General features: G+C 43.7%; 1 protein-coding gene across 1 annotated transcript in view; it reads left to right on the top strand.

Moving 5' to 3' along the window:
- The first annotated feature begins 13 nt into the window (after nt 1-13).
- MAP2K6 (mitogen-activated protein kinase kinase 6) overlaps nt 14-13,482 on the top strand; it is a 101,949-nt gene continuing 88,480 nt past the window's right edge. Inside the window, exon 1 of the mRNA XM_070480069.1 lies at nt 14-326. Within this exon, the coding sequence (XP_070336170.1) occupies nt 311-326 (16 nt within the window). The 5' untranslated portion in view covers nt 14-310. The remainder of the gene's footprint in view (nt 327-13,482) is intronic.

Here is a 13,482-nt window from a genome sequence, read left to right as displayed (position 1 = left end):
ACGTCTGCGCACTAAGATACTCAGTTCCAAGTTTGGAGCTTTTAGCTGCCAGCCCTGGCCCATCATGTAGCTGCAGCACAGCCTTCCCTAACGTTGCAACTGGGGGAAAAATCACTTTCCAGTCTGCTTTGCAAGGTGTGCATTTCCATCTGGATCCCCTGGAAGTCCATCTGCTGCCTCGGTCAAGAGAAACTCCACTTGCATGAAGATTGCACGCCTGCAGCTTGCATCTTTGTTGCAAAACTAGCTACAGAAGAGAAGCAAGGCAAAGTCTTTTGTGCTCCCCTCCCCCATCAAAGGAAAGGGGAAAATGTCTCAGTCGAAAGGTAAGAGCCTATTTGCATTACTTGCAAAAAATGCAAAGGGTTGTGCATGCATTTATGAATGCATGGATGCAATTTACGCCTGGCGATTGCATTTTTAAGTTTGAGGTTTTCCACAGCTCAGTTGCATTTCCTGTTTAGTATGTGTCTTTTTTTTTTTTTTTTTGCAGACACAGAGAGTTCCTGTAAGGCAGGGCTTGCAGTTCAGCTGTGCATTGACGTTATTTGCATTCTTCTGCTAGGATTGCTGAGCTCTTTTTTGCCTTTTGCCCAGTCAGGAGAGATAGAGCAGGTTGGTAGCGTCTGAATGTGCAATGCTTTATATAATTGTAAAATTCTGTAGTATGCACAGATATAATAGGTAATCTTATGTGCAACAGGAATCCGAACTTTTAAAAAGTCGGTAGATGAAGATGAAAGGTAAAACTTGAGTTCAACTAGTAGGAAATTAATGTAATCTTATATTCCTTTGGGAATGAACCGTTGCGGTGCTAGTATTTAGCTAAATTTCCATTGATATCGCTCTGAACATTAAGCAACTTTTGATTTTTAAAGGAAGTAAAGGTGAGTGATAGCATTTTACAAAAAAAGCAGACAAGACGTCTTTCTCTTCCGAGATTTTGCACTTTACGCTAATTGCTTATTGGTTCACAGTATTTAGAAGCAGCAATAAGGACATCGATGTTTTATGTTTTCCCATTTGGGAGATGCTTTGCATCTCCAGGGAAAATATTGGGAGAAAAACTGTACCTCTAAGCTTTACACCAAGGTGGGGGGACTGCACGGTTTCATTGACAACCATAATGAAATCTTATAAGTGTGTAATTGCCTATATTTAGAATAGGTCAGAAGTTCAGGGTTATGGTTGTTTTATGGGTTTTTTTTTTCTTGAAAAAATTTTTTTTTTTTTTTACACAGTTGTATTTTACAGACCTAATGTCAGACTGGGGGATTAAAAATATAGAGATCCTGACGTGACATTATAGAGCTGAGGGTGTGTTGTCAGGTGGCCTTGAGACTGTGACTTGTTTCCGAACAGATCCTGTTGAGCGTGGGGAAAGCACATGCCCTTCGAGAATGTATGGAGGGGAGGGGTGGGCGCCAGGGAGGGGAGGGGGCTCCGCAGGGTGAGTAAGTAAGTCCCAGGGAGTTCAAGTGTCTCCCATGCGTCCTGCTACTCTTTGGGGGAGCTGTGTGATGGGAGTGGGGTCAGGTCATTCCTCTCAGCCCAGGAAAGGAAGTAGCATATATTCTCAAAAATTCAAAGTAAGGCTCTTTCTTTTCTCTGGGTATTGGGGGAAAATGCAAATCTGAAAAGCTAAGAGCACCCAAGTACCTAGGAACTGGCATTGTGAAGTGCCTGTATTCCTTAATATCGGTAAAACCTGTGAATACAGTCTCCTAATTGAGCAGAGAAATCATAGCTTAGAAGGGCATTCCAGGCTTTGATGTATGAGAGAGATGGCATCTGGTTACTCTGTATTTGCTGTATATTCACTCATGCATTTAGGTCATTTTAATAAATGAGTGGATACATGGTGATAGCTGTGTATCTGTGTATATGTGTGTGTGTTTGGCACAGGATTTGGGGACATATAAAAATATTTCATATGTAAGTGTTTCATTCAAGGAGTTTACTTGTGTTTGGTGAAACAGAGCATGTATACAAATTATTGTGATGCAAGATACTTGCTTAGATCATGACAGGAAATGGTGCATTTGTAATTTAGAGATGGCAGTGGGCTTTTCCTCTCTGGGAGACAAGAAGGTGGGGCTCTAGTGAGCTTATCTTTGGACCTTAGGGTTTAAACTCAATTATGTTTCTTCGTGCATTTTGGGGGCTCGCTCCTAAGGCAGCTCCCTCCTAGCAGAGGAAGTTGGGAAGCTGACAGAGAAGTTAGCATGACCCTCTTCCATGATGGGTGCTCCCATAATACACCACGTGCTGGCAATCCTTCACATGGATCCCTGTTTATCCAAGTGGTTGTCTTAATTGGATCCCATGTGGAAGGTGCCTCTGGTGTGAACGTGGGATTCCTGTCCAAACGAAAACTTTTTGATGGAAGGAAGTGTGTGATCATTTCAGAAATGGCAGAGACTTCTGGCCTAGACTTTTCAGTGTGGACCTGGTCTAATTCAGCTACGGTATTCTCAAATGGCCAAGATTTTTTTTTTTTCCTCGCAGTACCAAATTTCTTTGTAATACTATAACCAAATGAAATGAAGGAAAAGCAAAAGGTGGCTACAACCTCATAGTATTGAAGAATTTAACAACATGTTCAATTCAAGGACCTTTACGAACCTTCTAGATCACTGTAATTCAGTTTTTCAGACCTCTAATTTAAGGCACAGCAGAGGCAAAAGAATTACAGACTCCCTGGGAGCTGGGAGGGCTGGCTTACTCCTCTCCAGCCTCACCAACAGTGAGATTCCCAGAAAGAATTTCTTAAAAAGAAATTTTGTTTTCCACAGTTGTAACTTTAGGTGGTAGGCTTTTCAGCTTGTTTATATTAGCTGTCTGGGGTTGAGCTGACATTTTTCAAATATTAAAGTGGCAGAATGCCTTTTGAGGAAATCTGAAATGTAAGTTAACAGGAAGGGCACCCAGAGAGTGCAGGAATTCCTGCACTTTACCGGAAGACAGGCTACAGGAAAATGTGTCATCTACATTACCCCAGAGAGTACAACTATTGTTATCAGCCACAATGATCTGAGGGGGGGACAGCCAGAGGGAGGGAGTCTGGCATCCCCCCCGTTCACCTGAAAAGAGAGAAAAAGTTGGACCCTGTTACCAAGGCACTTTTCTCGCTCCTCCCTCGACTCACCTTTAAAAAATATTAGTTTGTCTTTGTTTAAAATAGTGGTAGGTACGTTGTGTCACGGGGACTGTGCATCAGGCACAGTTGAGAAGCCTGCAGCAGAGACTGACAGGCAAGGATTGTCAAAGGACCCAGCCCTACTGTGGGTTTTTTGCTTCTGAAATTCATGCCAGCCTGGGAAGTGAAAAGTGTACATTTCTCATTCTGTAAATTCCTTTGTTAGGTTGTACCCGAGAGACTTGTCATGCTTAGCCTGTAATCTGAGCCAGTCTGTTTTATAACCTCGTACATCTCAGGACATAAAAATCAGAAGAGGTGGCCTGGGCTTCCTGAGTTTGTTTTGTATCCATGTGGCATTCACGACTTTACAACATGCAGGTCAGCAGCAGGGGCTTCCCCGGGGGTCTCTGGACGGTAAATCCGATGCTGGAGGAAAGGGTTGAGATTCTTGTTCCTTTGTTTTTCACAGATTAGTATCATTATAACTGCTTTACATTATTATAAAGTTTGAAGGGTCTATAAGGAGTATTTTTAAAACTTAGGAAAGTGCCTAAGTGATACTTTATTGTAGAAATACTTGAAATTGTAGGAAAGAAAAACAAGAATCATTAGTGAGGCCAGTGTACATTTTGGCCTATATCCTTCTGGACTTTTTTCCTGTCCTGATATATATGTGAATATGAATAAATACAAATGTTTATAAAATGATTCAGTTGCCTTTGGTTCACTTGCCAATAATACTATGAAATAGTCAAAGTTAATATATCGCTACATTCATAATCTAATTCTAACACTAGAATTTATTTAAATAGAACATAAATGTTTATGAGCTTTCAATGTTATAAGCATTGCTATGATAAACGTCCCAGTTTAGACATTATATATACTATGGCCTTTGGCTAAATTCCAGGACATAGAACTACAGGTTACAAATCTCTAATTCTTCCCCATGCTGCATTATTTTCTTCATCTTTTAAAAATAGCTCTTTTATTACTATGAAAACAATATATACTCACTGGGAAAAAAATTCAAGCGGAAGAGAAATTCATAATGAGAAAATAAAAATCGCTGAGAGTCGCAGAGCCCACAGCTAATTCCTGCTGACTTTTTGGGGACTCTGCATGTGAACACACGTGCTCTTTGCGCTGGATGTGGTATTCTGCAGCTCACTTTATACTGGCCTGTGTGTCATCGGACAGCTTTCCACAGGCATGCCCATACCGCTTCCTCCTTCTTTTTAGCAGTGGCTCATTTTAATTTGTGAGAAGGTACCTGTTTCATAAGTCTCCAGTTGGACCCTCAGAGAATTCCACTTTTTCCCAGCTCTGCACAATACTGCAGGAACTGTAACACCTTGAACACACGTTTTTGAACACCGGCCCAGCTGTCTCTTTAGGATGCATCCCTAGAAGCGGGAGTGCTGAGCGAAGGCTGGCGTGGGTGTGCGCCCTCCAGGTGCCGGCACTGGCTCTTAGTCCCCGGCGCTGTCTGCGAGTGTTCATGCGCTGCCTTTACGCATCCTGGTAAATGGTGCCCAATGAGTTACTCTTCAGAGAGGCTGTGCATACTCCTGCGTATAAAATGGAAAACCAACTGAACAGCGCAGGAGACCCTAGTCAGTGGGGATGAAGTCCAGAAAGGGGGATACATGTCTGCATGCGCTGGTTCACTCTGCACCGCAGAAACCAACGTAACATGGTAAAGCCACTATACGCCAATGAAAACCAACTCAAAAATAAACAAAACAGATAATCAACAAGGGCCTACTGCGGCGCACCGGGACCTCTACTTAATACTCTGTAATAACCTACGTGGGAAAGAACTTGGAAAGAACAGATACACGTACGTGTATTACTGAAGCATTTTGCTGTACATCTGAAACTGATACAACATCCTAAATCAACCATACCCCAATATAAGCTTAAAAAAAATGGTTATGCTCTCTGTCCTTCATCCTGTGTATAATAATTTGAAAAATTTTTTGCCAATTTGATAAAAAGTATTACTATTTTACTCTCATTTGAATTTTACTGGTGAAGGAGTTGAATTTTTCTTTTTTCTTTTTGACATCTGTGTTTCATGTGTTTGAATTTTTTTTTTCCTCATAAAATGTGTCTTTAAAAATTTTAATTTGGGGATCAGATTATTTTCAGAGTTAAGCCAGAACATTCCAAGATGGCAGAGCTTAGGTAATCATGGGTTCAAAGCTGGGATCAACTTTCATGCATCTAAACAGTTTAATGCCCTGGGAGTTCTAATTTTAATTTTAACCAAAATGTCTTAAGTAAACATATACTTTGTAGACTCATTTTGTTCTACTGTCTGTAGCTAGCCAAATCTGGATGACAATAATAAGAAAAGTATAATGATTTGATTTAAATTCCATCTGGAATTTACTAACTTCTGGACATCTGTGCATTTTCAGTTATCTCTACCTGCAAAAGTAGTTTTTCTTTGGTTTCGTGAGTGATTCTCACATAAGCACCTGGTTGTATTATGTGTATCGTGGCAGAATAATTCTTTTTTTTTTTTAGCTTCATGTGCAACAGCTAATCATAAAAGGGGTTTCCTTTGCTAGATTTGTTGGAAGAATGAAGGCGAGGATCTGCTTTGATGACCTCAGAAATTATATCAAGTCAATCACCGTTCACATATTCTTGATACAGCCTTCCTTAGTCAATGCTCCTATTTATGCACCTTGATATTAAGTAGTAGAATGTAGAGCTGTGAAAGGAGTTTTATAATCTAATCACCTCATTTTACAAAGAGCAAATGGAGGCTCTGAAAGAAAGTGATTTGCCTGAAGACCGAGCCATAGGTGGAACTTACACCTCCTGATTCTTTGCCCCAGCGTTCTTTTCACTAAACCGCACACAAACACTAGGAATCCACATTTATAAAACACTTTTTTCCAGAATCTTGAGGATATTTCACATTTTTTTTGTTTTGTTTGTTTTTGTGGGAAGCATGCTGGCAGGCGAGGCTGACAGTACAATCAGCGGAGGTGCTCTCTGCGCCCGAGTGAAGCTGTGATACTTGATCACAGTTGTGGTTTTTTTTTTAATCAATTTTCTGCCAAAGGATATTTTGCAAATGCTCTCATTTTAATTCCAGTGCCTACACTATACAGCTGCAAATTTTAGCCACTGTAGTTGTTTGCCTTTTATGGATGATCTCTGAAAGCCTCTTGTTAGGTAGCTAACATTTCTTCTTCTGCATCTTTGCAACTCTGCCTCTTTGAGCTTATGAGCAATAGGTGCTCAATGAATGTCTGACAATGCAAGTATTTTTCATCAGTGGTGCTCTCTATCATTTTTCATAAAAGGTGTGGGGTAATTAAATTATAATGCAGTTTTCCTGTGCTTCCTTTTCCACATTGATGTCTTCATTCTATCTTTGCTTGATTATTTGAAAGTTGCAAGTGTAGCATAAAAAGCAACTGAACCGTTCCTAAAGAAGTGTCATTCTTCCTGCCTGGGCCTTCTAAGCAGATTTAAAGATTGCGTGATCCTCACTCAGCTCAAAGAATATGCAGGGCGAAGATGAGTTGTCTGGAGAGTCCACTGGGGTAGGATTGAAGTGAGTTCCTCCATCCCGTGCTGGTTTTAGGAGCTGGTTTGCAAGTTACCTCTGAACTTGAGCATCTGAAGGGTTGTCAGAGATGAGCTGCCAGTTCTCAGTCACTGGCAGCCCTGTGACCAAGCAGGGACCTCTGCCCAGGTAACCACCAGTAGCAGTCTCCTCCTGGACCCACCACCGCCACTGGCTCTGCCCCATCTCATTTCCTTCCCGCTCTGCTTCCTCACATGACCTTCCTTCTTGTGAGCCGGTGCATACGGTTTGGTACACAGTTCCTGAAACCCCCTCTTTCTTCAGTGGAGAGGTATTCACGCTGTAACCTACACACACACACACGCACACACACGAAGTCTACCACAGATCATCATAATTTAGTCAACTTAGTTCTGAGTTGTTGTTCGATCTCTCAGTTGAGTCCGACTCTGCGACCCCACGCGCTGCAGCACGCCAGGCTTCCCTGTCCTCCGCTGTCTCCTGGAGTTTGCTCAAACTCATGTCTGTTGAGCTGATGATCTATCCAACCATCTCATCCTCTGTCGCCCAGTGAACAGGCTCTTGTTGGATCCCTCTTCGTCTGTTTTATTTTCCAGTCTGTATATTTATCCTTAAGTTGGGTTGGGGTCAGCCTTCCTTTTTCTTTTTTCCCCAGAGACAATTAGCTATAGACCTGAAGCCGTCACAGCCCACACCCCGTTACCCAGAGCTATCACTATCCTCGTCCCTCATTATTTCTCAGTCACTTTCCGGGTGTGGTGCTTTTGAACTTCACCTAAGTCCTAGCGGGACAGAGAGGCGTGCGTGTGGTCAGTGGTGCCTGACTCTCTGCCACTCCATGGACTGTAGCCCGCCAGGCTCCTCTGTCCAAGGCGTTTCCCAGGTAAGAATCCCAGAGTGGGGTGCCATTTCCTCCTGCAGGGAGTCTTCCTGACCCAGCCATGGAACCTGTGTCTCCTGCATTGGCGGGTGGGTTCTTTACCACTGAACCACCTGCGAAACTCAGGAGGACAGGTGCAGTTATTGCTAATTTACAAATTAAGACACTGGGGCTTTGGAGAGCTCACCAACATGCCCGGGGCTGGAAACCCAGCAGGCAGCCCAGGCAGGATGCAAAGCCTGGCCTGTCTGGCTGCAGGACCCAAGCTCACCACTGGGGCCAGCAAACCACAGCCTGGGTGGGGGTCAAATCTGGACCCACCTGTTTGTTTTGTTTTTAATGTATTTATTTTTTAATTGAAGGATAATTGCTTCACAATATTGTGTTGGTTTCTGCCATGTATCAACATGAATCAGCCAGCCTGTGAGCCAAAATGGTTTACACATTTACAAATGATTGGGAAAAAATAATTAAAAAGAATAACATTTCATGACACAAGAAAGTTATATAAAATTTGAAGTCAGTGTCTACCGATAAAGTTTTATTGGGACACAGCTTCCGCATTCATTTCTGTGTGGTTGAGGGCTGCTTCCTCCCTCGCGATTGTGTAGTCGAATCACTGTTATGGAGACTGCATGTCCTGCAGAGAATATTGACTCTCTGGCCCTTTTCAAAAAAAAGCCCGATGACCTTGCCCTTTGTGACTTTCCTCAGTCATGTGATGACTTCTGGTCCATATTACATTCCTCTTTGGCTTTAATTGGAAGTCGTTAACCTGGATGGCCACTCACCCGGGACACAGCCGGTGACCTCGGGCCCAGCCCACAGGAAGCCTCTGAGTGGCGTCTCTCCTGACTGTGAGATGGCTGGGCCATTGCTCATTTCCGCCCGCTGAGCGGCCGTCTTGTTGGCCCATCCCTAGTCCTCTCCCCTCCGCCGCACTCTTCCTGTTGGCTCTGCATTTCTTTTATGTTCTCATCTTTCTTTCCCGCCCCTTTGAGAAAACTGATCATTAGTCCTTCCCCTGGTCCCATCATCCTCCACTTCTTTGTCCCACATGTTGTGCAAAAAGCCAATGAACTAAAACCAAGTCATGCTCCCACACTGCCTGGCCTTGTGGGCTGGTATCGTGACACAGCTCAGGGCTGCCATCGTGTCTTCTGTGTGGATGAGGACAGGACCGTCCTTGATCGTAAGAGCCTCCGTCTCACCCAGGCAGGTTATCGCCTCCTGAAGGCCGCAGCCATTGTCTCACATGGAGCTTATGCTCAGTCAGTCCTGTCTGACTCTCTGTGACCCCCTGGACTGGAGCCCGCCAGGCTCCTCTGTGCATGGGATTCTCCAGGCAAGAATACTGGAGTGGCTTGCCATTTCCTTCTCCAGGGGACCTTCCTGACCCAGGGACCGAACCCACGTCTCCTGTGTCTGCTCCGTTGGCAGGCAGATTCTTGGCCACTGATACCCCCTGGGAAGCCCATTTTCTCATAAGAGCTCCCCCTGGGTGGGCAGTTGCGTTTTGTGTGTGAGGATCCTGTTGCTTTCAGAGCTGCTGATATTGTGGAGGTTGTGTGTTAATATTTATCAGGGAAGGTCCTGGCAAAGGTTCCGGAAATGAGGGAAGGGGAGGACGTGGAAGGAGGTAACAACTGTGAAGACAGAGTTGCTTTGGATGGACGAGCCCAGATTGTTCATCATCTCCAAAGTGAGGTCTGCTTTAGTCCCCTACAGGGAAGTGCTGTCCTTCCCGTCATCCAAGATGGCAGCATCGCGGTGGAGGCTTTCATACTCCAGATGACTGCCCTCAGCGATGAACATGTCTCCTTCTCACCTCAGCAGGGCCTGATGCGATGATGCCCCATTTTGTATATGAGCAACTGAGGCCAGAGGTTAGATGGCAAGGTTGATTGTGACAGAGCAGAGCCTTAATCACAGTCTGTGTGACCCCAGCACCTGACTTCCTGGCTCCTCCACTTGGGAGGTCACTTCATCATAAATGTCTGAACCCATTACCTGGAAGACACGGTGGGAGACAGAAAACATGAATGGGCTCCGTGGGAACTTGTGCACACCAGGGTCACGTGTTGTCATTAGGAGGGGCTGACCGGCGGCTCCCTGTGGAGAGGTTCCTTTTGAGATGTTCCTTTAAGGCTAAAATATTGACCCATCCTGAGAGTTCAGATTGAATTCCAAGTACAAACTGCCCATTGGTTAAAGGAAGCTGGTTACGACTCGTCTACTGACAAACTGGTGTGTACAGACCAGTAGACGGAAATTTGTTGAGCATCAGTAATGGATGGTGATTCCATTACCTGTCTTAGGGTCTGTAACTAAGCAGATCTAAACCTTGTGTGTTTCCATGCATATCCAAGTGAAATTGCCTTAAAACAGTAAGAAAAACGCAGCCAGTTTGGCAGCATAGCTCGGTAGAGGAATAATGCCTTGTTGAGTTAGTGATTTCCGTTCTTCTTGGTTGCTTCTATGTAAATGTGACAAGTGCAGTTTCCTTGAAACTGTGAATGAACTTGCATCTTTCCTGTCTTCCTTTTCTCCTGGAAGGTGTGGAAGAAAACCAGAATCACCTCTTTTTTGTGTGTGGTTGAAGAGGCAGGTGTGCATCTTCTTTCAAGGCGATGAATTCTCTCCCAGCTTTCTCTCCTCTCAGAGCAGGACAGTCAAACCAAGGCTGCAAGCCTCCAGCCGCTTCCTGTGATCCCCCGAGGAAGCCCTGGGGGTGGATGGCGGGGTGTTCAGGGACAAGCTATTCATTCCTTTCCTCTCTCCTCCCCCCTCTAACCCCGCATGGGAAGGATGAGTTAGAGATAAGGGTGAAGCAAGAACCTGGGGAACCAGTAGGAGCAGAATGGCTCAGACCTGAAGCTCCCAAGTCCTACTAAATTTATAGATCAGTCTAACTGGAATTGACTTCTTTACTGCAAGTTTAAACCTTTTATCCCAAGATACATGCGTGATTTGTTTAAGTTTTCTTTTATGTACCTCAATAGAAATATAACATTTTCTTCCAAAAGGTTCTGCTGATTTCTAGTTAAACGTATTCCTAGGTATTAAAAAAAAATCTTTCTATTGCTACTGTTAACATATCTACAGGTATGCTGCTGCTGCTGCTAAGTCTCTTCAGTCGTGTCCAACTCTGTGTGACCCCATAGAGGGCAGCCCACCAGGCTCCCCCGTCCCTGGGATCCTCCAGGCAAGATCACTGGAGTGGGTTGCCATTTCCTTCTCCAATGCTTGAATGTGGAAAGTGAAAGTGAAGTCGCTCAATCGTGTCCGACTTTTAGCAACCCCATGGACTGCAGCCTACCAGGCTCCTCCGTCCATGGTATTTTCCAGGCAAGAGTACTGGAGTGGGTTGCCATTGCCTTAGATATCAATAATTATAGTATTAGTTGCTCAGTCGTGTCCGACTCTTTGTGACCCGATGAACTGTAGCCCGCCAGGCTCCTCTGTCCATGGAAGTCTCCAGGCGAAAATGCTGGAGTGGGTTGCCATTTCCTTCTCCAGGGGATCTTCCTGACCCAGGGATTGAACCCAGGTCACCTGCATCGCAGGGAGAATCTTTACTCTCTGAGCCACCAGTGAAGCCCTATTTATCAATATCTACCTATATATAGCGATATACAGAGTGATCTTTAAAATATATAACATATGAACAAATAACTTTTAAAAAGCACTCTATTTTATATTGGAGTATAGCCGATTAACAGTAGTTTATCGGCTATGAATTATAGCCAGTAGTTTCCAGTGGACAGCAAAGTGACTCAGCTGTGTGTTGACATGTATCCGTTCTCCCGCAAACTTCTCCCGCAAACTCCCCTCCCCTCCAGGCTGCCGCATAACGCTGAGCAGAGTTCCCTGAGCTGTACAGTAGGTCCTCGTTGGTTATCATTTTAAATGAAGCCGCTAAACAGATACCATTTTGACTATTATGTTCAAGATACTGTGCTGGGTGGAACTAGACAGAAATGCACTCTGCTCTGTTTTTTAACTTACTAGGAACCTTGAAAAATCTACTTGATCTTTACCTTCCATTTCCTGACCTGCTGAATGGAGACTGACACATTCACAGTATTGTTATAAAAATTTAGCAAGATGGGACTTCCCTGATGGTCCAGTGGCTAAGACTCTGAGCTCTCAGTACAGGGGTCCTGAGTCGGGGAGCTAGATCCCACATGCCACAATGAAAGGTCCTGCACGCTGCAACTAAGGCCTGGAGAAATAAATAAATCAACACATATTTTTTAAAAAGATAATATTTTTAAGGTACTTAAAACAGTGCCTGGCACATAGTAAGCACTCAATAAATCATAGCTATTAAAAAAAATTAAGCAAGGCTATGTGTGTAATGTTCTTTGGGCAGTGCTTGGCATTTGTTTATTTATATAGTATTTATTGAGACCCCTGCTGGGTTTGAGGCACTGGGCTATAGTAAGCTCACTATAAACAGAACCTTGCTTTACTCTTTCTTTCTCTCCATCTCCTTAAGGAGCTTATAGTCTAGTGGGAGGTAAGATCGCAGAGAAATGTGTAGAATACAAGCTAAAATCTTAGATATACTTAGAATAGACACTGTGGATTAGAGAGCCTTACAGATGAGGAGATCAGGAAAATTTTTACCATGAGTATGTAAGTATCAATCTGATTTTCACAGTCGATGAGAAAGTCACGACAAACCTAGACAACATATTAAAAAGCAGAGAGATCACTTTGCTGACAAAGGTCCATATAGTCAAAGCTATGGTTTTTCCAGTATTCATCTATGGATGTCAGAACTGGACCATAAAGAAGGCTGAGCACCAAAGAAATAATGTTTTTGAGCTGTGGTCCTGGAGAAGACTCTTGAGAGTCCCTTGGACAGCAAGGAGATCCAACCAGTTCATCCTAAAGAAATTCAACCCTGAATATTCATTGGAAGGACTGATGCCGAAGCTGAAACTCCAATACTTTGGCCACCTGATACGAAGAGCTGACTCATTGGAAAAGACCCTGATGCTGGGAAAGATTGAAGAAAAAGGAGAAGGGGGCAACAGAGGATGAGATGGCATCACCAACTCAATGGACATGAATTTGAGCAAACTCCAGAAGATTGTAGGGGTTTCCCTGTAGCTCAGATGGTAAAGAATCTGCCTACAATGCAGGAGATCTGGGTTTGATCCCCAGATGGGGATGATACCCTGGAGAAGGAAATGGCAACCCACTCCAGTATTCTTGCCTGGGAAATCCCATGGACAGAGGAGCCTGGCACGCCTTGAAAAGAGTCCATGAGTTTGCCAAGAGTTGGACAAGATTCAGTGACTGAACAACCGTAAACATAGGCGTAACTATTTCTTAGAAGAATGCAAAAAGAGCAGATGGCCTTAGGAAAATCTCTGGAGTTTTGAAGACCTTATATATGTTTTCTAAGAACTTCCTTTTTCTACTTACCTCAATATTGTACTTACTGCTTATGATCACAATAGGTTAACAAGCGAAACGTGTCCTATGTCATACTTTTAGGTGGGGTTTTTTTTTTTGATTGTGGAAACTCCAGGAAACCTAGAGGTTAATAGTTAAACAAGTATATCATATCAGCTGGGTTTATGGGCACAGTGTAATTATATAAGCAAGCTGTTGGTTCAATAATCAACGTCTAGCTAGGTCACAGAATAGTTTCCAGAGCATGACCACAGCTGCAGTTTTCATTTTTTTATAACCTGCCAACCTGCCTTTTCCATTTCTCAGCTCCTTCTCCCTCTTCTAGAATCATCTGAAGGCAGTTGAAAGGAAGGAAAACTGTCCTTCTGAATTCTCCTTTTACTTTTGAAAAGTGAAAGTGTTAGTCGCTCAGTCGTGTCTGACTCTTTGTGACCCCCTGAACTGTAGCCTGAGACT

Source organism: Odocoileus virginianus, chromosome 17, assembly GCF_023699985.2.
Source record: "Odocoileus virginianus isolate 20LAN1187 ecotype Illinois chromosome 17, Ovbor_1.2, whole genome shotgun sequence".
Lineage (NCBI taxonomy): Eukaryota > Metazoa > Chordata > Mammalia > Artiodactyla > Cervidae > Odocoileus > Odocoileus virginianus.
The sequence above is the reverse complement of the archived record's forward strand: the minus strand, read 5'-3'. Positions and strand labels throughout refer to the sequence as shown.